Source organism: Rhinolophus sinicus, linkage group LG03, assembly GCF_036562045.2.
Source record: "Rhinolophus sinicus isolate RSC01 linkage group LG03, ASM3656204v1, whole genome shotgun sequence".
NCBI classification, from domain to species: domain Eukaryota; kingdom Metazoa; phylum Chordata; class Mammalia; order Chiroptera; family Rhinolophidae; genus Rhinolophus; species Rhinolophus sinicus.
This window is the reverse complement of record NC_133753.1, coordinates 58,601,771-58,625,880: the sequence shown is the minus strand read 5'-3', so window position 1 is coordinate 58,625,880 and position 24,110 is coordinate 58,601,771. Positions and strand designations below refer to the sequence as shown.

At 37.9% G+C, this 24,110-nt stretch overlaps 1 protein-coding gene across 2 annotated transcripts in view; it reads right to left on the bottom strand.

Moving 5' to 3' along the window:
* FBN1 (fibrillin 1) overlaps positions 1-24,110 on the bottom strand; it is a 233,403-nt gene that overhangs the window by 70,473 nt on the left and 138,820 nt on the right. For both annotated transcript variants that reach the window (XR_012494755.1, XM_019730687.2), the window contains exons 18-32: positions 20,575-20,628; positions 18,875-19,000; positions 14,628-14,753; positions 13,917-14,036; positions 13,684-13,821; positions 12,761-12,811; positions 11,028-11,153; positions 8,705-8,932; positions 6,902-7,027; positions 6,663-6,791; positions 5,757-5,882; positions 5,520-5,645; positions 4,173-4,295; positions 2,920-3,045; positions 834-959 (exon numbers count right to left, since the gene is read on the bottom strand). Coding sequence is in view for 1 of the 2 variants with exons in the window: in XM_019730687.2 (XP_019586246.2) it covers positions 834-959; positions 2,920-3,045; positions 4,173-4,295; positions 5,520-5,645; positions 5,757-5,882; positions 6,663-6,791; positions 6,902-7,027; positions 8,705-8,932; positions 11,028-11,153; positions 12,761-12,811; positions 13,684-13,821; positions 13,917-14,036; positions 14,628-14,753; positions 18,875-19,000; positions 20,575-20,628 (1,851 nt within the window). In the remaining variant the exon portion in view is untranslated. The remainder of the gene's footprint in view (positions 1-833; positions 960-2,919; positions 3,046-4,172; positions 4,296-5,519; positions 5,646-5,756; positions 5,883-6,662; positions 6,792-6,901; positions 7,028-8,704; positions 8,933-11,027; positions 11,154-12,760; positions 12,812-13,683; positions 13,822-13,916; positions 14,037-14,627; positions 14,754-18,874; positions 19,001-20,574; positions 20,629-24,110) is intronic.

Below are 24,110 nucleotides of genomic sequence, written 5' to 3'. Positions count from 1 at the left end.
AAGACTTATCTGGGCTAAAGCAACGTAATATATCACAAGCACACTCATTTAAGGAACTGGAAGACTGATGAGAATTGATGAAATATATGAATTTTAGGATGTGCTTCTTTAAAAAGTGATTTCTGTTAAAAGACCTTAAAGAAGTGTTGCCAATGGAGACTATTGGAAAAGGCTTGCTTTAATACAGTCGTGCGCCACTTATCAACGGGATATGTTCTGAGAAATACATAGGCGATTTCCTGGTGTGAACATCAGAGCACACTTACACAAACCTACGTGGTATAGCCCCACTACTGTAACTGTATGTGCTATGTTTTTATACGACTTTGTTCACACCAGCATCACCACAAACACACTGAGCTACAACATGACCAAGACTATGGCATCACGAGGTGATAGGAATTTTTAAGCTCCATTATAATTTTATTGGACCATTGTCATATATGTGGTCCATTGTTGACTGAAACGACATTATGTGGCACATTACTGTAAAGAGATATGAATATTTGGTAACTAGCATGTTAACTACTTTGATATAAAAATGTGATTTGAACCTCATAAAAATGTGATATGTATAGTGTTAATTACAGTGATAATTTATTCAATATATTATCACTTGTTTCAAGGTAAAGAAAAAACCCTCAGCTTAGATTCAATCTAAAGTGTGACAAATTTCAAAGAAGTACAGAGTAACTTAATGAAAAATGTTCCACAAACTGCTTTATAAATGCAATTGAAATGTTAATGGTCTTAAAACTGGTATTAATCTATAATTATGGTAGTAGTCTCTTAACCACTTTTAACGTCTTATTGTTCAATCTGAAAAAACATACCTGTGCAGCCAGTCTTTCCTTTTTTGCCTGAATATCCCATATCACAATGGCAGATAAATGAGCCTTTAGTGTTTTCACAGGTTCCACTTAGACAGATATTTGGATTCAGGTCACATTCATTCACATCTGTAAAACATAGATATTATTAATACATATAACCATTTGTTTGAATACCTTTTCCCTGAGATAAAACAACTATGATAAATAAATCAGAAAGGGTGAAATGCTTTCACTCCAAAAAAAGTGTATCATATTTATGGAGCTCAATTCACATGTGCTTTCTATATTCCAGGCTAACAATGCAGAATGGCTTTTTAGTTGGGCCATAAGTAGGAGGTCAAGTAATCCAATAAACTGATTGACTCTAGGCTGAGTCTAGAGCCTGTTTATGTGGCAGTCTAGAGAACTTTTCAAAACAGCATCCAGATGAACCTTTTAATTCAGCCTACGTGATGCTAACGATTTAGTTTCCATATTTTCAAAGAAAGGATAAACTAGCAGTCTTAGTGTAGATAGTTACATCACTTCTTTCCCAAATTGAAACATTTATATTTATGACATTCACTTCAATTTTAGGGCTTCACAAATATTTGGTAAGGGGTTTCCGAAGATATAAAGGTGATACAATTTAGATATTTTAAATTCTAAATTCTTGCTTCTGGTCAAGATGGAGTAATAGGCACCACATTTACCTTCTCAGCTGAAGCAACAGCAACAAAAGGACAACATAGGCAACAAAAGACAGTGATCCTGAGAGAAAGAAAACGAGCCAGGCGAATTCTACAATGCCTCAGATTACTGTGTAGAGAGAGTATGAAGGGCGTGGCATAAGGAAGTGGATGGCAGAGGGAACCAGTAAGTGTTCCTGAGTTGAGGAGATGAAGCTGGAAGTCCTCGAAGGCCAAAGTCACTAGAGTTCTCAGTGCAGATCAAAGGACAGGTGGGTCCTGCACAGTGAGAGAGCTCCAGATGTCTGCAACGGTCCCAGTCAGGCATTCAGATGAGCAGTGATCAGCACATTCATGTAAGGAAGCTACTAGAAGCTGGGTAAGTCCCACCCACAAGAATTAGAGGGACCAATCATCAGCGTTCACAGAAGGCCTGGAATTGTGCCTCTTCCTAACGGGAAAACCCCATAATTCACAGGGATTTGGGTAGAGCATCCAGAAGGACCTTGCCTCAGTAATGCAGCAAAATTAGCCTGAGACTAACTGCTGTTTTATTAAAAGAGTAAAAGCAAAACTTTGAAAGGCTCAGTCTGTTTCCAAATAACAACATAGATCAAGAATAAAGGTCAAGAATATTCTAGAATACAAAAATTTCTAGCACCTAGTAAGTCAAAATTTATAACATCTGGCATCCAATCAAAAAATACTAGGCATTCAGTGAAGCAGGAAAATAGGAACTGTAATGAAGAAGAAAGTCAATTTACTGAAATGACTCAGAACTGACACAGATGATAGAATTAGTAGACCAGGGCATTAAAACAGTTATTACAATTGTATTCCGCATGTTCAAAAAGCTAGAGGCATGATTAGACATATTAAACAGAGACACAAAAGATATGAAAAAGTCCTAAATCAAACTTTTAGAGGTAAAAACTAAAATGTCTAAGATTAAAAATATACTGAATAGGATAAAAGGCAGATTAGATATTGCAGGAGAAAATACAACAAATTTGAAAACAACAGTAGAAACTCTAAAACATGCACTATTAATTCTAGAGTTCATTGCATTTTTGTCAGAAATAAATTTTGCATGCCTTTAGACAAACATATTAAAATCCTGAACTCTAGTCACAGTAGAAGGAGGGTTAAGTAGACAGAAATAATGCATAAACGTAAAATAAATGTCCATCTGCAGTTGACCAATGGTTACCTCAGTCCACGTATCATCTGACAAAACTAACATATCACACTCACAAGAAAGTTGCTCTTTGGAATGCTGACTTTGCAGTATTAGTATTATGCCACTAAATATCATTACTTTTCACATAGGATCTCAGGTACCCAAACCAATCTTTATGTCATTTAACAGTATTTGTGAGTAATCAGCAAAAATGGAAAAATCTGTTTTCTTTGCTTACCTACACAAGTCTTCATGTCTTCGGATGCCATGAATCCATCAAAACACAGACACCTGTACTCTCCCGGTATGTTTGTACACTGACCACCGTCGCAGATATTGGGGTTATCTTCACACTCATCAATGTCTGCAGAGAATAAAACCAACAACGGCATGTTGTTGATGTTGGTTCTATTAATTCAATGATGAAAAAATTAACTGACCCAAGTCAAATAAACTCAGCCTATTTGCACAAGACAATTAATTCTCAAATGAAGCTTTACATCAGTTATCCCATCAGGTTAAAAGGAGAAAACCATTTTCAAGATTCACAACATACTGTTCGGGGTCAGGGGTCCACATCCACTTAAAATCCCATCATTTAATTAGCAATTTTATCTCTGATGTGAGTTTATCTTTCAAATATGATTATGAATCTTAGTTTTCTCACTGTCAAACGTAAATGTCTAAAGTCTATTATCTTCTGTTTTATTGATATTTTAAGATGAAAACTGCTTGAAATAAGCAAGTCTAGTTAGATGCATTTTTAGTACAAATATTTATTTTCAACATTTAATTTATTTTTGTAGCCAAATTTACATCTAGGGCTTTTGAGAGAGAGTTTTCTAGGTCAGATAAGATACTCTGGGTTTCTAAACCCAATTTCTCTCTTTATCCAAGCCAGAATCAAAACCTGTATTACCTACCTCATTTTTCATCTCTAGCTGGCTACATGCTTCTTCTAGCCCAGGGTGATAGAATAGGAAGTGTCAATTAGACCAGCATCACTCAAATTTTAGCATACATCCAAATCACTTTGAGGGCTTGTGAAAACAGTTTACTGGGATCCGCACCCAGGAGTTTCTGACTTAGTAGGCCCAGGGTGGGGTCCAAGATTTTTCATTTCTAACAGATTCTCAGGTGAGGTTAATGCCGGTACAGGGAACACACCCTCAATAGCAGTGAAGTAAGCTAAGAGTTCAGATTTTTCAAAATTCTGATCAACGAAGAAACTATATTTTATACTCCATTTATTGGGCACGTGTCAGGTACTATGCTAAGTGCTATACATATTCGTCCACACAGGCAATCTGAACCCCATTTTATAGATGAGAAACCCGATGCTAAGGATCTCTATCAAGGATGCACAACTGAAATACGTGACAAAACAAAGATTTGGACTCAGGACTATCTGATTCCAAAGCCCACGCCCTGCACTACTCTACAGAGGGCCCTGTACTTGAGAGATTTCACAGGAGGGTAAAACCTACTTACCAGTACATGACCTCTGGTCGGGCATTAGTGCGAATCCTGGCTGACAGCTACATTCATAGCTACCTTCCGAGTTCGTACAGAAGGTCTCACAACCACCGTTCATTATGCTGCATTCGTCAATGTCTAAGAAAAATAAAAATAATATCATATTATCACCTTTCTCTGTGCTTATGATCATGGCATGTGTTTAAAGTTTCCAGGCATAGGTCAAGTAAAGCAAAAAAAAAAAAAGAGAAAGCATCCTAGGGTCCTAGGGTAACTGGAATTTACTGCATTGATTGATTCCTTCAAAAAGTATGAACTACACACCTACTATGTGCTAGAGATAAGAATCTAAGAGTGAATGAGATAGACACCAGACCTGCCTTCGTAATGCTAACTTACAGCTAGAGAGTTAGATGAACAACTAATTACACAACACATGATGTGCCACATGCAATGTAGGAGAAATGGTAGGTGCTATGAGAACTTATCCCAGTTATGACAATGGGCACGTGGGTGAAATTCTCTGGGTCACAGACTCAGTTATAAACTTGACATTCAGTTTGATTGGCTGAAGTTCTAATCCTTTTCAAGAACCTGAGTTGGAGTTCTGAGTTGTCCTGGGCCATGTTTCAGAAGAATTTGGGCTGATTTATGCCTTTGGGTGGAAACCATGTGAGACTTGGCAGTTCCACATGATGTACACCCCAAACCAGGCAAAAACTGGCAGTTTATACAAAGTTTCACTTTGACTTTGGGCACAATAAAGCCACAGGGCTCTCTGTGCCACTCTTTCCAGCACAACTAAACTTACAGAGGGCCAGCCACAAAGTGAAAGTCTTATCCCACAAAACCCCATGTTTAAGGAGTGCCAGACCTGGCCTCTATTTCAATGTAAGTTATGAACATACCATGGTCTTCTTTCCAATAATTGTCCTCTGAAATCTATTAGCCGATCTAAACCATGGAAAGGCAGAGACTGAACTATTTTTTTTCCTTTTTCATGGCACTCATTGTGCTTCATTTATTTCAGGTGGTTAGTAATCACTTGCTGATTTGCTTGGTTATGCTTTGCATAAACAGAGCATGTGCTACCGTTCACCCTTCAAAGCAAGATGGATCAAATTATACTTGTCAAAGCTAAAACATCCTACATCCTTCATTTAAGTGCTTCTTTAAATACAGAAGGGAGGTGAGATCTGAAGATCAGAAGCCACTATGAAAAGAATTTTACTTACAGGAAAACAAGAAAGATTAAGTAAAAGTAACTGGTGATGGAAACAGAACTCAGAGAACATTGTTTGAGTGCTTTAGAATGAGACTAAATAAAATAAAACAGAAAACAACACAAAACATAGAACTTACCAACACAAAACAGCCTGTCAGGAGTTGAATGATAGCCAGGGTTGCAGGCACACTGATATTTCCCTATGAGGTTCACACAGCGGCCATTGGGACAGAGGTTCGCACTCAGTTCACACTCGTTGATATCTGAGTAGAAAATAAAAACAGAAAACATCCAGCCATAAGCTTCTGACTCTGGCAGAGATGTGGGTTGAATGACTGCCCACAGCTAAGTGGTCTGGGAGTGTTTCTCCTTACCTATACATGCGGAAATGTTGGGGGACAGCTGATGACCAGGAGGACATTCACAGCGGTAACTTCCTTCCGTGTTTAGGCAAATGCCTCCCCGACACAGGAGAGGATTTCGCTGACATTCATCAATATCTGAAAAGTGGAAATGACCCACGTTGAAGATGTTGGTGGTGTCCTGTCCAGGTCCCCATGCCAGGCCAGTGCACTCATTGCCCAGTTGCTAGGAGTCCTGTCTGCTAATGCCTCTCGGGCTCCCTTCTCCACCTCATTCAGAAATACCTGGGAGGTGGGAGATTATATTTCTCTCCCATGCTGGGGGTTGCCCATGGCCAATCACTGATTGAACTGATGTGGGAGTATAAAATCTTGGCCTCCTTGCCTCAAGGTGGAACAACTCTCTGGCACCATTCACACTCCCTAAGGGATTAGGTTAAAGCTAAAATACAGCTGAACTCTTTGCTTCCCTTCTTCCCCTGCCCTAACCTGCCTTCCTCACTTCTTTACAGGTTCCTCCTGAGAACACTCCCTCAAAAGAACCCCCAGTCGCAGGCTTGTTTCTAGGAAACCTGATGTAATACAACCAGCTTAATTAATCTCCTTTTCTAGAAATGTTGTACAGAAACTCTGTAACGTGACCCTGAATATAGCCTCTGTTTGAATTGTTCTCTCTTCCCTAGGATATCTATCCTAGGTGTTACACTCACTTCTCAGGGACCCATAACTGGTGTCCGAGACCACCCACCACTTCACAGCATGGATTCCCTCATTTCTTCCATGTGTCAGTCTCCCTCTGCCCAGACTGATTCCTGACTCACTGCTCAGGAGACGAGAACTGGGACAGAGGCTATTAGTCATCAAAGCATCTTGGAATCCTTTTTTTCCCTTATGCTGATCAAACGGGCTCACACTTACCCATGCAGTTCTTCATCATCATGAATCCACTTTCATAGCCTTCGTCACACTTGCATTCAAAGTCTCCTGGGGTATTCACACACTGGCCTCGGCCACAGAGGTCAGGTGATATGCGGCATTCATCAATGTCTGCACAAAAGCAGTGGGTAGCAGCAAATGAGTAGGATAACTTTAATTCTTGTGGAATAAAGATGAAGAGTTCTAAAGGGTGTCCCTCCAAGGCGAGCCCCTTCACTCACCTGTGCAGTTCCTTTCTTCAGAATCCAGAGCAAAGCCACTGTCACACCTGCACTTAAAGCTGCCTATGGTGTTTCTGCACTTGCCGTGGGTGCAAAGGCTGGGGATCATCTTGCATTCATTGATATCTTCAAGAAAAATAAAATGTGCATAAGGGTCACGAGCAACCAATTAGGACTCAATGCCCACCGTTTTAAACCCAGGAAGTTGGAGGGTCTTGATTTAAGGTCTTGGCAATACTGACTTTAAAGAATGTGTGATGATCCAATACAACTTGTAAACATTTCTAGTCTTTTAAACTGCTATTTTAGAAAGCATTATTAGAGAAGTAAAGAGTGTGTTTATTTGGACTTCTAGAATCTAGCACACTGCCTGATACATACTAAACACTTAACTATTTGCTGAATGAATGAAATATTCTAAACTACTAGTGTCTATACTCAAAGCACATAGATTATTAGAATATATAATCTTATACAATAATTAGAACATATAATCTGCAGCAACCAATTCAGTCTGTATAGGAATGAGATTTTATTTATGCTTTTTGATGCTTTTTTGGATATACCTAACATATAAAAATTTCAAAGAAGTTGTCATTTATAATTTAAATTGTTTGCAAATAATGTACACTAGTTAAAATATTTTCTCAATATTATATAGCCTTAAAGCTTCATTAATATAATTAAAATATTTTTTGTATACTAGAGACAACATATGTGTGATCCAAGTTTCCCCTTTTAGGGGCCTTTCCAAAGTAAGACCCAAAGCTCAAGAAATGCAAGTTAATTTCTACATAATATCATGAGAAACAAAATTTTCAGATTAAATCTCAAGAATATCAAGTCCTTTCGTGGCAATGGATTGCCACAGCCTTTGGAAGCAAATCATTCAAGTTCCTTTGAATTTACTTAACAGACATTTAAGAGGGGCACCTAGAAACTGTCCCTCTGGACACACAGTTTTAAACCTCAGGGCTTCTTGGACCAAATGCTCAGGAGAAAAATAAAAAGTCTAGATTTTTTTTATATAAGGATAGTTAAGTGATATTTATGTACTCATTTCCCATTTTTATAAGATGATTTAATTACAAAGTATAATAACTAGGTCCAGACACAATATGCATCCAACACAAAACTCTATACTGGGAGCATAAGCTGATCCTCTCTGAGTAATCACAATTCTGAGTAACCAATTATGATTTTTTCCATATTCTGAAGTAAACAAGTTCTGTATCATTGTGCAAAAAGCTTAAATCAATTTTGTAATTAGATTAAATCTGTGACATATTTTTTACGTGGACTTTACATTATAACATAATACACTGACATAATATTTGAAGTATCATGTCACTGGAGTGCGTCTACGACAGGAATGAATTTTCACTGTATTTGGACAAAGAGGACCTGCCCCTGGGTTTCTCATGCCATTCACCCTCCATTATCTATACTCAGGTGGAACACAGTGACATGGATACTCAAATCAGCAGACAAAAGCTCACATCATATGACCTTAGCGGATGGCACAAAAATTTCCCATTTCTTTTCATTTGTGTTTGACTGAGGGTAGTGTTAAAATCAACCTTCTAGATGGGAGAGGCAAGGGACCTCAGGAAATCCTGAGATGTAGAAAAAGATACCGAGTGAATGTTTTGCTATATACATAATTTAGAAAGCAAACAATGGATGCTGAGATGATCTAGGAATGACCACATTGATGATATTCATTGTAATTCTGTTAGTAGAACCCTGAGCTCATGAAAATGCATCTTGTTGGTCTGCAATCGACCACCAAAACCACTGTACCTTTAAAGAAAGGTTTTCCATTTGTAATTTCTTTTGTGGCAAATCCGGGTCCTCTGGGACAGAGCTCCTCGAACTCAGGTGTGTTTCTCACGGGACACTCCTCGCATTCCTCTGTCCCCCAGGCTGCGCCAACGGAGCAGCAGCAGGCATCCATGCGGTGGCGGCCAGCAATGGGCAGAGTGCACTCCTCGTCCTCATACCTCAGGAAGCAGGTTTCCAGGCGGATGTCTGCCAGAGGGAACAGAGAGAGGCTGAGGAGAGCTACTCTGTTTTCACTGCCCGAAGCTGCCAGCACTGTGTTAGGCAAAGTACGATACACTCAATAACTTGCTATATACTTACTGACTGGAATTATTTTTTTACTCAAACAAAACCCAGGCCTCGTGATGGGTGTTTCTGCCTCGTAAAGACTAGCTTCTATTTTGTAGCTCATATTTATTTGCACTGATGGTTTGTGGAAAATTTCCTTTCAACTTTAGGCGTTTTCTGATAATTCTACATAAGGAGCAGTAGTCTGAGAAATCCTGCAATGCTCTTTAGGGAGATGTTTTCATAGACATGGCTGTTACCAATGCATGTACTCCATCATGTCTTGACAATTTTCTAGCTAAAAACAAATTGCACTCTTGGAGAACATCGGAGCTAGCTAGCTAGCCCCAGCCCCCTTTCCTCATAGCCTCATTTTGGAGAGGTGGAACAGTAAACTCCAAAATGAGGACTGCCCTATTTGAGATGAAAGAGGAAAAATAGCAAAGAAAAGCCATTCACTCCTCTTCTTGAGTACTTCTTTCACTACACCAGGTGCTATGTACATATTCTTCTGGTACAAGTAGGATACATGTAGCTCCGACCCCAAATTCATGGGGTTTTGGGGTAGAGTAGAAAGAATAGCAGACGAGAGGTCAGAAGACCTAGAATTTGGTCCTGTTTTGTGACTAAGAAGTGACTTGTCTTAGACAAATTATAACCCTGAGTCTGAATTTCCACATCTGTAAAATGATGTTCCACCCATTTGAGAAGCTCAAAGGAGATTATGCATCTGAAAATTGTAAAGTATAATTAAGGCATAAGGCATGATAGTCCCTCTCTTTCTCCTTCACAATGTTGTCATTCACCACTCACCTAAAAGCCTGAGCTTCCTTTAAAGTCAGAAAGCTTCTGAAGCCTTCTGGGAAACTTTATATCCAGGTTGCCTTTATTAAGATGGATACTTTTAAAATGATCTCTAAATTAAACCTTGAAGCATCTTTCAACTGAAGAACCTGGAAGAAGGTTCTCATTAAATGCTGATTCTTCCTAAACAAAGAAGCTAAGACTCAGAATGGGATTAACTGACATCCACAGTTACACAAAGACTTTAGCCTCAGAATTCCAACTTTTCTCTTCCACACTGCTTACATTATAAACTATAAAGTTATATATTTAAAGGTTTGTTTGTTCTAATTCATAAATGATCCAAATCCTTAAAATGCATACCACTCTTTTAACCACCTACAGTGGTCCTTCACCGAGGATGCTCTTCAGAGTAATAAGCCTTCAGATACACAATGTGGCTGCGAATTATTCCATAGTCATGGGCTCAGAAACCAATGATCCAAGAGACATATTCCTGGCAGTCAGAAGCCATAACAGGAACATGAGAATAAGTCTGCCAGACACCACAGGAATGGCTAAAGGACCTCAAACCTACTGCTACTACAAATCCATAGGGTAGCTTTCTAAGAACTCATGGTTCTGTGTCCCATGTCTTCCACATCACTGCCACTTGGGCTCTAGCAGTTGACATGGAGAATCCCACTATGACTGAAAGTGACAACAGCCCTGGGCTCCATTGGGTTCACTCTTAAGGACTCTGACACCCTTCACTCCCGACACCCACAAGAGTTTCCTGAGAGGACCTGTCCCTCTGGCCAATAGTAAGACATGCCTAGCAGGCATGGTCGACAGTTTTCAACTAAGTGAAAATGTTCTCCCCAATATTCACCTTGCATCCTATAGCCCATGACATATAGGGGGTGTATTTAAGAGCTCTGGAATAATAATTGTGATGGTAATGATTTAAGGAATAGTTACATATCAATTAAGGACTAAAGCTTCACTTCACTAACATGTTCTCTACTCTTTTTATGAAGAATAGACAAAGAGCTTGAGTCAGGAAGGTTATTTGTCTGCAAAACCACCATGGATCCTAATGAAAATGCTGAACTTGAGGTATATGTGTCTGTACTTGGAAACAAATAATTCAGTTCTATCTTGTTAATTGAATTTTTAATCATCTTTTAAAAAAATTGATCATTAGAAAAGTAATGAGTTCGGTATTTACCCAGGCAGATCCTCCCTGTAGCATCCAAAGTCATCCCATTGGGACACTGACACTTAAATGATCCCTTAGAGTTAACACATTCGCCATTTTTGCATACTCCTGGGAACACTTCACATTCATTTATGTCTATGAAGGAAGAAAGAAGCATGAAGTTAATATATCTGTGTAACATAATTCTACTATATTCCATTTATGGAGTCATACTTATCCTCACAACGGAAAAGGCCATTTTGAGCCTGATGAATTCACAAAATTAGTTTGCTTCCAAACAGTTTAGGTAGAATTTCTGTGATGTCTGAATAGCAACCAAACAAGCCCACCTACTACCAAAGATAAATGAGTTTCTCCATTGGTGTCAGGTAGTAAACTTTAAGTTGAAGAGACGGAGCTAGCTGGTGCAAGTTCTTGGAGACAGCTCTGGGTACTATGGATATCTTGGTTAAGGCTCCCAGGAACCACATAATTAGCTTTATGAGACCAGATGTTTGGAAGTGGAAAAATGGAAACCTAGTCTTTCAAACTGGCAAAGAATGAAGAGCTTGAAGGTGAGCGTAGGAAAAAATCCCACTGAGGAATATGGGAGCCAGTAAAAAGATTTTCTTTTGAGAAGTCCCTAGAAGAGTATTACTAGTTCTAACTCAGCAATGGTCTCAGGCTGTTCTTTCCAAACCTTGGTGATTCCCGCTTGAGTTGGGAAGAGTCTAAAGATGCTCATGTCCATCCATTCATCATTCACCCAACCTCTCTCAATGTACCAGTCTGTCCCAGTTTGCTTAATGCAGAGCACTATGTTCTCTGCACTTAATTTGGAAAAATATTCACCATCAAGTTAATCCAAAGAAAGACACTTACTTGCCAATACCAAAAAAGCAGAGCATTAGTTAAGAAATTCACACACACTGTATCTCTATTTAGAAGAAATAATTTTCCAAACTAGGGATGTTTCCAAATCTTTCCTTGTAAGAGAGATAAATGGGGAGGGAAACATTTACCTTTCGGGTGTTTTTTTTTGTTTTGTTTTTTCCCCTGGCCACTTGTACACCAAAATGTGCTGCTGAGGTCAGATAAGTTATTAACAGTGGGTCTGGACCAGAAAAAGGCCAAAGAATTCAGTCATCATTTGGAAAGCAAGACCTTGGGTGGGGGTTATACTATTCCTCTTTATTTTAGCAGAGAAAAAAAACTTCATTTCATCCCACATATGGGACTAATTGCTGTTTTTAAAATTTTTCAGCTGCTGTGTCATGTTAGGTTGTGTTAGTAACCCTGACCTATGTCTATCTGGGACTCGATGAGAAAGAATCACAGCAAACTGGAGTGAAGCCACGTAGACTTTCAAAAATGAGGCAACAGAGTGTGTCCTCCTAAATCATCTATGCCAAACCATAAACAAATAAACAGGACAAAGCAAGGAAAATGCAAATTTTACAACCTCATCAAAAACTTCCTGTTTTCTCTTCCTGATCTATAGCATTTTGAAAGTGCAGTCAATTCAAACCATGGTCAGTCTAAAACCTTTTCAGCCACTCTGTCCTTTGGCCATAGTGGTCTGACACTGGCAATAGCATATATATGCTTGTGACATTAACAACTGGTATATCTGCTGTCCTCATTTTTTTTCTCTGCTGCATATTTCTCACTGTGAAGTTATATGACATCTTTATCCAGCCCAAGTTAACACAAGCATTCTTCATGCACACAGAAATTTATGGCTTATAAATAATCATAACTACCTTCACACTGTGTTCCTTTAATTCTTGAAAAGCCTTTACCACATATGGGATCTGTAAAAACAAACAAACAAAAACACAAAACAAATCTGAGACAACAATATCCAGACTTTGTAGTTATGACATAGTATAAGAAACATGAAAGAAAACCTGGAACATGAATTAGATTTTGTTGCTATGAATAAGTCTGAGATAACAAAGTATTTCTGAGATTGCATAAGTGAAAAAGAATAAGATTAAAATGTCTCCTTAAGTAAAGCTCCTTTCCCCTGAGATATCCAAAAGGACCTAAAGGTACCCTAAAGATCATGCTAAGTTGATGACCACGAAGGGAAAGGACTAGATTTCTCTCTCACTGTTAGCTCTAAAATACGAATCACAATAGGTAGGGTTACTGTAACATGAATATGAAAAACAAAGTCTAGACCTTGAAGATCTCATGCCCTACAGATTCACATGATATAAATTCATACACTTCTATATCCAAACATCGAATCAGCAAAGTCATCAGTAAGGCTCTCAAACTTCAGCTTTGCAACAGATTTAGAAGTTTAGTCATGAATATTGGTTCCTTTATGTTCATCAGGTTTTTTTGGAAGACAATTTGCACCTATAAACAGCTCAGGACCCATAACCATGAGGTTTCCCATAGAGCCAAGAGGAATTGCTGATCTAGGAAAGCAACATCAGCTAATCATAATACAATGAGGTGATAGAAAACAATAAATTACCAAATTACATAAAATTATTGTCTTTGACAAGTCTCTTAGTTTCCTACTCAGAAATACATTTTTTCACTGAAGTCATCAGAATGAACTCTTCTAAAATCTCCATGTGAACCCCAATGTACAAAGTACTAGGCTTCTCCTTTCTAGCAAAGCAGCCAGTGGCATGGGGATGGGAGCCACAGCACCCATTTCTCTTACCGACTTGGCATAGGGTACATGGGCTTCCCCAGGCAGCACCAAGGGAGGAACAGCACTCGGATTTCAAGGTGGCTCCATTGATGTTGATCTCACACCGCCCATCGATGACAGTCTGCCAGCAAGTGCCCTTGATGGTTTCTGCAGAGGGTGGGGGTAGGGAGGTAATGTTTATTACATATTAAATACAGCAGCATTGATTAACATCACAAAATCATTCTCAGAAAGATTAATACCTATGCAGATGGTTTTTGTTGGATCCAAAGTACTTTCAGAAGAACACTCACAAATGAAAGAGCCTTGGCTATTCTTGCAGACTCCATTAATGCAAGGACTTGATTCACATTCGTCGATGTCTGAAACAAAAACAGGACTACGTTACTGCTAAAATCTAGTCTTGGGTGTGAATGAATATTTAAACTTTGGCCTCAGTTACAACCACATATTCTTCGTTGGATAGTAAAGTTGGTCTAAATAGATATTTTTTCTAGACTAGATGGAAGGCCAAAAATAATAATTAAGCACATCTCTATAGTACAGAAGCTGTCACATGGATGTATCTTTTTATTCAGAAAATACGGAGCAAATGTAAATGTGACTGCTGAGTTACTAACTCAAATAGCACACAGTATGTAATATTTTCTCCGTCTATTAAATGATGATAAATAAAATGGCAATTGCAGGCAATTGCAGGCAAAATGAATACTTTTAAATGGCACTGAAACACAAAACAAATGGTAAATAAAATGCCAATTCCAAGTAAGTACCCACAGTAGCTTGAAAAGTACATATAAGTGCCATTTAGGACAACAAAAATCTCATTTTAAGTTGCACAATTATCTGAAATGGAAGCAACTCTAATTTATTCTAATTTATTCTAATTTATTTTCTAGTGGCATTCCCAAAGAGGGCAAAGTACATAGTGTAAGAGAAAAATTATAGTTTACCTTCACAGGTTTTTAGGTCAGGTTTGTATATAAATCCCTTGGGACAGGTACAGACAAAACTTCCAGGAGTGTTTCTACATTGTCCATTGTCACAAAGTAGACTGTTCAATACACATTCATTAATATCTGGAAAAACCAACAAAAATTAACTTTTAAAAGGGCCCATCCCTTGCATGCAACTTCTTTGCTCTTTTAGTTAGATTTTTAAGGTCATAATGTTTTTAGGCCATATGATTAATCCAATCAAAGAGGTAAAAGTTCTGTGCCACTGGTTTTTGCCTAAACGGCCAAATTTTAGGAAAATAGCGGCTTGATCTGATTGTTTATACTAAGTATGTACAAAGTCTAAAGTTACCACACAGTATTCAATTCACTTCTTTCTTTGGCAGGAAGAAAACCCAGGTTTACTAGAAATCACTAATCACCAGAATTCAAAGAACTAATTATTGATTTAAGGAACAAATAAGTATTTAGCAATTATGGCCCATCTTTTATATGTGTTAGCTCTAGGATGGGTATTTCTTCTTTAGAATAATTTAAAGGGTTCCAGTTATGTTTATCAAATATGAGGCAAGCTGTAGAGAGTTTATAACTGTCATAAGGAATTTAGACTCGAGATTCAGAGAGTTGAGGAAAACTCCTTGCTTTCAGCTGAATAACAGGCCTATCTGATACAAAATCTAACTTTTGATATGTATAACTTAGATTAGGAAGTGTAAAAATAATGTAGCTGGTTTCATATTCCTTTGGGCTATAGCCTCAGTCAATCCACAAAATAGGCTGTACATTCACCAGGAATTTTTTAGACATTGAGAGATTCTGCTTCGATCATCAGTTGACAAGCTAGTAGCCCTGACATAAAGGATGCATAAATTCAGCACTAGCGATCTTCATGGGTTAACAGCATTAAATAGATTCAAATGAACAACATATCTATAAAGTCCTTTATATGGGAAAATCGAGTATGAGGTTGTATTATCAGCTGAGCAAATAGCAAGCTGAGAATTCTCTCAAAATGATATAAGGAATGCTAACACTTGCCAAAAGGGTCATATTGCAATTCTTAAATTTTGATGATGTCAGAAGAATCTGGACCCTTAAATTGAGGAATAGATGGTGAAGATAAAGGGGAAAAGAAAGTCCCTGCAACCCTGTGGCTGGAATGAACCTTTGATTCCTAGCTTCATACCTCTGAACATAATCTGAATTATCAACCTACTTCTGACCCGATGATAATGGTTCTAACAAGTTTGGAGTATACGCTAAAGCATTAAAGGAAGAATCCTATGGCCTCCCGAACTCTCCTTTCTGCTCCCCAAGGGGTGAGTTATGGATGAAGCTAAAATATCCCTGTGTCTTTCTGGCTTGCCCAAATAGTGATTTTTCGTGTCTACTAATGAAGAGAGGCTCTTATAGAAAAATGAAATAGTAAAAATTGTTTTCAGTTGAGTCTAGTTTAAAAGTACCATGTGTACTCAAATAACAACCATAGCCTAAAAAGAGGCCCTACAATTAAGGGCGTGAGAGAGGAAAAATTCATTTCTCCAAGGGCAATGTAGACCACATAGAAGGAAAGGCCAAGTTTGGGCCAGCAATAAAAGTTAGGGAGAGAATAAAGAAACCTGTAGGTGAAAGAAGAGGGTTTTGGTTTGCATCTCCCCTGACTTGCTTTCATCCTCCGTTGTTTTTAGATACTGGTTTAACCTGAAACTCAGATGAAAGCTGATTTAAATGGGGGCAAAGAAGATGCTTTGGTTTACTATTAGTTCTGTTTTCTGTGTGTGCAAATGCCACACATTAAGAAGGAAAGCAGGCAAAAAATATTCAAAGTAAGATTTCTGCTTTTTCCAAAATAACTGATATCTCTGCTCTGCCCATAAGAACAATCCTCAGCAGGCCTAACAGCAGTGGCAGTTACTAGGTATGGCAGGCACTCTGCTTCAATCTGCAAAGTTTAGAGAACTGTATTGTACAAGAGGAACAGTAAGTACTCTTGCTATGTTCCACCCTTTTAGTAGTTGAACAAAAGATGAAAGTAAAACTTATTTATGATGAACAGTGAAAACATAGGAAAGAAGAAGAGAATGCGAGGGGGTTGAGACCAGGAGGCCACAGAAATAACTCAGAGACATGCACAGAGAGCAGGAGGGAGCAAAGTGATTGAGGGCTTGCTTTAAAATGTCTAGAATTAGCTTTCCTCTTCACTCTGTCTCTAGAATCCATTCCTTTTTCTTCATTTGTATATAGGTAGAGCCATAGCGTCTTACCCTTCATCATGTGTCACAGGGTAAAGGTGTTCACATTGTTTTTAATATTGATATCAGAGCATCAAAATAAACATGGAATTTTATAGGAGGAAGAGCTATGAACAAAAAAGGAAAAGAAAACAAAGAAATGGCCAAATATAAGAAAACTGAAGAATGAAGGCCTTTGTGATAGATTAAAAGAACTGTAGAGAATCAAAGTCCTTTTTGGGGTACAAGGGTTACTGAAAGAAGTCAGAAATAGAAATTAGGCTGGAGGAGCTTTGGAAAGAATGTTTACAATGACAAGAGGGACAACTTATGGATAACGTAGAGATGCTCATTTTTTTAATAGTTAGATATGGTATAATAAATAAAAAAACTTAATTGACATGGCCATTTTTCGTCATCTATGAGAGTCAAGTTCTATATGGTATAATTTACCGTGTTTCCCCGAAAATAAGACCTAGCTGGACAATCAGTTCTAATGCGTCTTTTGGAACAAAAATTAATATAAGACCCGGTATTACATTATATTATATTATACTATATTACATTATATTGTGTTTATTATATTATATTATATTATATTATATTATATTATATTATATTATATTATATTATTATATTATTATATTGACCCTGTCTTATATTATATTAAAGTAAGACTGGGTTTTATAGTAATTTTTGCTCCAAAAGACGAATTAGAGCTGATTGTCTGGCTAGGTCTTTTTTTGGGGAAACACGGTAATCCCATTCTTCTTATGAATGAAGAGGAATCGTTTGTCTACCCAAAGGCAACAAATTTCTTAGGAGGGGTCCAAGTATTTCAATAAGCTCCCAACACCAGATGATAAAGCAAGGGGCATGACCCTTACTTTATCAAATAAAATAGCTTGATACCCACGGACATGTAAGGAAGGAACTTTGGTTTCTTGGGTCAGAACACATGATGACTCCCTACTGACTGAATGGGAGATAGTTGAGTCCAGCACTTATAAGTCATTATTTGCTAGACTCTGTGTTGAAACTATGACATTTGTGTTTATCTCAATCTGTAGATTCTCTAAATTATTACATGTTCCAACAACTGACCATCCTAGAGCAGTACTTTTCAAACCCTACCACTAAAACACCACTAATGGTAGAAGACAGTAAGCTCCTAACTCTAAGCCCTAAATGACTTTCAGAAAGTAAAAAATACATTTGAGGTTCCCTGTTTATCTTAAAGCTTATTAATTTTCATCCCATTTCATGAAAGTATGTTTGCTTTGAGATAAAATGTGTTTTGCCTCCAAATCAAAAACATGCCGCATCTTACATTTTGGTTTGGGTATACTTTGGCATATTCCCACCAGTATGAATATTCTGGTTTTAGAAGCCGAACTTCAGGAAACCTGAGGTTGTATGTCACTACACTACAGAATGGACAGCACTTTTCAGCAAATACTAGTCTAGGCAACTGAAGAAAAAATAATGGTGCCCATGTTTACCATTTTCTTCCCAATCGAAAGATTTATTTAGTTACTGGCTGGTACCTTCATTAAGGGTTGTTAGAGCATAAAAAGTGGTGTTTGTTAAACTTAACAGAGAGCAGTTATTACTGAAAAATTACTGGGTTTTCTCTGATTGATTTTAATAAGTGGTTGGGAGAATAGCTGCTTCTTGTTAAAACTAGGGGTGCCTTTGTAGCCACATGAGAATGGCTCACAATGTTTGTATTTTATATATCTGAGGAGCTTCTCTTTTGTGGAGTGAATCTGATATATAATAACATATTGTCAAGATTCAGCTATATACATTTTTAGTATACGTGATGATGAAGTGAGCACAGGCTATATAAATTTTTGTTAACCAACACATGTATGTGCCATGCTGATACCCATGGTGTAAAGCACCCATCTGCCCAGTCCTTAAACTCCTTCTAGAGCTGTTTTCTCCATGCATCAAAAGAAAAAAGGCAATATACATGAAACATCTCAGGAAACAGGTGAAACTTCTCACCAACACAGTTTTTCCCAGTTGAATCCACTTCATATCCTGAATTGCATATACACTTGTAGGTCCCACGGAGATTTTCACAAATTCCATTTGGGCAAATATCAGGATCTAATGCACATTCGTTTATATCTGCACCACAGAAAAGTTCAAAATCAATAACGTTCTAAACATCAATGAATTGTCAAGAAATAACATTACAACAAATGTAATGACCTCAGGACCTCGTGAAAAGAAAAACAAAGTTACACTTTGATGAGGAAGCTTGATCCCTTTTCCTCAATACAAGATATGCTGAGTGAAATCTTCCTTCCATCAGTCCCTGGGAGGAACTTGGCATCTGAGCCAGAATGATAAGATTACTAATCCTTAATCAAACTGAAGGAGACCACCTGGACTTCTCCTGGTCCAAACACCAAGATGGAAAAATGGATCAAGTTCAGAACCCAAGTCCCTATAATGGTCTCCCTGCTACCAGCCTTCCCTCTTCAATCTACCTTCCACACTGCCACCAGACTTAACAGCCTAAAAACTGTTAACAGCCTAATGACTGTGTCATTCTCATGATTCGAACTTTTGTTAGTTCAATGGTATCTTCAAGCTCAAATTAAAATATGAACTCTGTTTATTTACTTTAAACTTCTCACCCTTCTGTGAACATCTAACACGCTCTTTATTCTGTGTCAGGAATGTCTGGATGCCTATGCATCAGTCCACAGCCCACTCAAACATCACCAGCTCTGGAGAAGCCTCTGATACTCTGCCCGGACGAGGCTGGGTTCTCCCCCTTCTGTGCTCTCACAGCCTGAGGAGAGCGCCAGTAGTTCAGGGTGATGCAGAATCTGTCGATGGTTAGTCTCAAGTCTTGGTGCCTGACTCTTCCATAAATGAAGGTTGACCTTTTCTTTTCTTTTGCAGGTTCTTCTCATAACTTATTTCCTCCCTACTAACTCTTTATTAATTATAAATTTCCTTACTTTTTCTCTTTCATCCTCCAAATGTCCCCCATCTTCATCCACAGAAAATGATGAAATCAATCAAGTTGAATGAAGTGACCATCAGTTTAGCCACTTTTTTTTCAGAACTCTCCTGAATCAAATCATTTACGTTTATATTAATAAAACAATCCTTCCTCTTTCTTGTCACCTCTTTTTACACTTATTCCAATTCTCCCTTTTAACTGTAATTCCTTGTATAGCACTGATATTTCTCTAGTTATTAGTCCTACACTTAAATGTTTCATTCTCTTCCAATTCAGTTAATTGCTGTCACTGCTTGCTACAAAATATAAGATGAAAAATACAAAATATAAGATGGCCCCCAGTTGCCATCTTATAATGACCCAGCACGGGACAGTTAAGAAATAACCCTTAATTGTACTTGGCCAAAGGAAGGCCAGGATGCCCCTTTTCATATATGAGCAACCACAGTCATTGTATCTCAACCACCGTCCTCTATCACCCAACCTGGGAGAACACCCAACCCTCAGTTCCAAGCCCCACACCCACACCCAGCAACCCAGGACCCACTGTGCCATGGTTCCTCTGCCATTGGGGGCTTCCAAGTAACCCAAGTACATCATGCAGTGATGGCCAGAGAGAGGGTCAGACCAGACTGGTGTGAAGGGACCAACTGGAAACCCACAGCAAGGCCTGATCCTGCCTCTACACGTGCGTGAGGTAGTCAATTTCAAAACAGATCCTTACCACTGCCTGCTGATGTCATTCCAGGACCACTGCTGCAGAGTGCCTGATATTCCGCTGCAATAAATTAACAGATAGTAAATGATTCCATTGTTTGCAGGACAGATCCATCCTGCCCTTGGCCTTACACACATCATTTCTTCCAAAGTGAGTGGAACTGAGATAAAGTGGCAACGGAAAGGGGGCATCTCCCGAGGGAGTCACCATGACACCAGGCTCCCATTTTACAGGCTCTGCATCACTGAGGAAAACAACTTTTAAGGCTATATGCAAGTTATAGCGATTCCTTGTGCAAAGCACTTTTGGAAAAGGTGTTTTTCCTATAACTTGATTTTGTTCACCAGGGAACACTTTACACCTATGGTGAAATGTGCCTGTTAAAGTGCGGTTTCTTAACTATTAATAAAATGTTCTCCCACCATCTTGGGAATAATTTTCTCAGTGTGAGCAGGTTTTTCGTATAACCAAATTTTTAACATTTTTCTCATTTCTCTTTACAAAGTCTCCAACCTCCACTCACAAGAACAATAGGGTATCTATGCTTTGCATTAAAGTGTATTTTTAAAGTTAATATTCTTCAGGGTGTTAGATTCATTCTATATGATAAGTCCATAGAAAAAGTATTGCATAATATTAAACCTGTGAGATCTTATTGAAGAAATTGAAGTATATAGAATATGTTCACAAATTTGTGATGGGTCAGATTTCGATTTTTTTTTTTAAATTAAATGTATTGGGATAACATTCATTAAAATCAATACAATGTTTTACATACAATTCCAACAATATTTAGATGAACATGTGAATCTCATGGTCAAATGCAAATCATTTGTGCTTAAGTGGCAAAAAAATTGGTTACTAAGGATGGGCCTTTTTACAGAGGCCAACTGCACCTCACCGCTGAAGCAAATAGTTCTTGCACTTTTGCACACTAGAAAACTGCATTCCTGATGACAGAGGATGCAAATGAGTTACACAGACAAAAATAACTAAGGTCAAATCCCTCAGAACCTGGGCCTTCTAGCAAATGTAAATTTGAGTTAAGTGGGGAAATCCCTTAATTTTTAAAATCATCTTAAAGGGAGCCAAAAAAAGAACAAATGGAAGGTGTCTGCCATTGTGTGTTTGAAAGCCAGGAACTGGAAGCAAAAAGAAATACATCCTCTTCATTCTCTCACATCAGCAATTAATTAAAATATGTACCAAAGAGGTGGAGAACTTCTGTAAGTAATAAAACAGGAAAACCGAAATCATACCAGTTTTGTAAAAAGCCCCTTTCTAGTCAGGGATAAATTAGCTGATGCTTGGTCTACATACAGGCCAAGTATCGTCATCATTCTTTTCCATTTGGGCAAGATCTGGTACTAGACTATTTTCTGTAGTGAATTCAGATGGGCATGGGTTTGAATGCTGATGACAATGCTTATTGCTGGGGGTCTTGGGTGCAAACATTTTCCCTCTGTTAGTTTCCTCTTCTACAAATTGGAGGTAGTGATACTCACCTCACACCATAGTCCTATGGATTTAAGGAGAGAAAATGTAAAGAGCTCAGCACAATGCCTAGTATAGCTCAAGCACTTAATAAATGATAGTTGTTGCTGAGCTAACTCAGTGTAGTGCCATGAAGACAGTGGTATGGGGAGAGATGAGAAAAGTCCTAATAATTACATTTCTGTGTACTTAACTGACCGATTTCTGTGAGGAGGAAACGTGTAGCAGCCAGTGATGGAAATATCTTCAGATATAGCCTGCCGGACTTCCAGAGCACAAAGAGGAGCTCTGCATGTTGTGTGATTGGGGTTTCTCATTAAATTAACTAAAGATATTCCTTCTAGATAGTTGCAGTACCTTTCAAAACCCCCCTCTCCTGAAATGAGGGATTCCTATATTTGGATCCTTCATGATTTGGCATTTTCATCTACCAAAGAAGTGAAGAAACCAAACGGCATGAAACCACTTCCACATATGGACCTCTTCTGTGTAAATTCATTCAAATATAAAACAGAGGCTAGTGGAATTTGGCCTCAAATTTAACTCTCTTTAAGTTTTACTGCTTAAAGAAATCTGGTCTCTTTTGTTCATCTTTTTATAAGTCCACTTTATTATCCTATGTATCATAACAAATCCTTTGGAGATACACTTGGTCCAGAAGAAAACTCAGAACTATATGCACCAAGGGTCCTGATTCTAAGTTTGGTTCTTCCACTCATTTGATAGGTGAACAAACCACCTTTAGTCTCAGGCACCAGTTTTCATGATACTTATCTAATAAATTCAACGCACAAATAGTACTTTAAAAAGTTAAAATAACATACAAAAGGCTGATAGTAATAATATACAACTATAAAGTTACATGGAAGTACCTTAGTTGGATAAAATTATATTTGTATATTATGTAACTGAAGTACTATAGATATGTATTTAACTGATTGGAAATCTATAAAAAATGATCATTTGTGTATTATTCACTGGGTAAACTACCAGAATAAAGCTTTCTTTCTTTAATTGGCATCCCCCATTTCTTTTAAAGTCTTCCATTTAACTTTCTCTAACTTCTCATAATATATTTTAATTTCTAACTTTATAATTTCAAATATCATAATTTTCAAAATGACAAATGTTTAAAAATTGTGAGTTAATCTTTAATTGATTTTATCTAGGCCAGAAATGAACTAGCTGAATCTTAAATGTGCACCAACCAATCAGAGTTATGTGTTTTCAATATTAGATCTAATTTAGGACACTAGAAGTCAACTGCCAAGCCACCTTAAAATTATGTTCAAATGTAGACAGTCTATTGCTTTCATTTCAATAAACTATTTTTTTGCCGTACGAATAGAAATAATTTACAACTGGTGAGTATCTTCTGGATTACCTAAGACAACTCATTTTGTAGATGAGAAAACTAAGGATCTCTCTTCCATATTATTCTGTATTATAAGTATGTTTACTAATGTAAACCATCTCTCAAATCTTTTTGAAAATAGGTAAGAAAAATTTCTAAACAAACAAAAATCCACAGAAAACTAACCCTCCTCCCCCACCCCAATTAAGTATTTTGTCTGTCTGTGTCTAGGGAGTAGAATTGTGACTCACTGACTAGTTTTGTTTTCACTATATCAGGTCACTTCAAATCGAGGAAATTACTGTTTCCCTAGGGTTGCATAAAATCATTTAGGAAAAACACACTTCAATCAACATGAGAGGTTTGATCAAAATTCACAAGGGCTTTTGGGAAAAAAGAAGTTGGAAATATTCAAGTAACCTGAAAATTATTTCCTTTTACAAACTATGTAAAATTCTGCTTTATAGCAATTCCTGCAAAATGCAAACACTGTAAAAACTACTTTAGAAAACATGGCAAGTGGCATGTATTCCAAAGAGCGTGAGTATTCTTGACGTGGAAGAATTCAGATGAGAGGCACAAATGTGCTGTTAGGATCAGGTGAATAATGCGAAGTCAGACCCTTACGAGCCCCTGCCAAGATCCCAGGAAGGTACATGATGTTCAGTGGAGAGCATATGCAATCTTTCCCTGT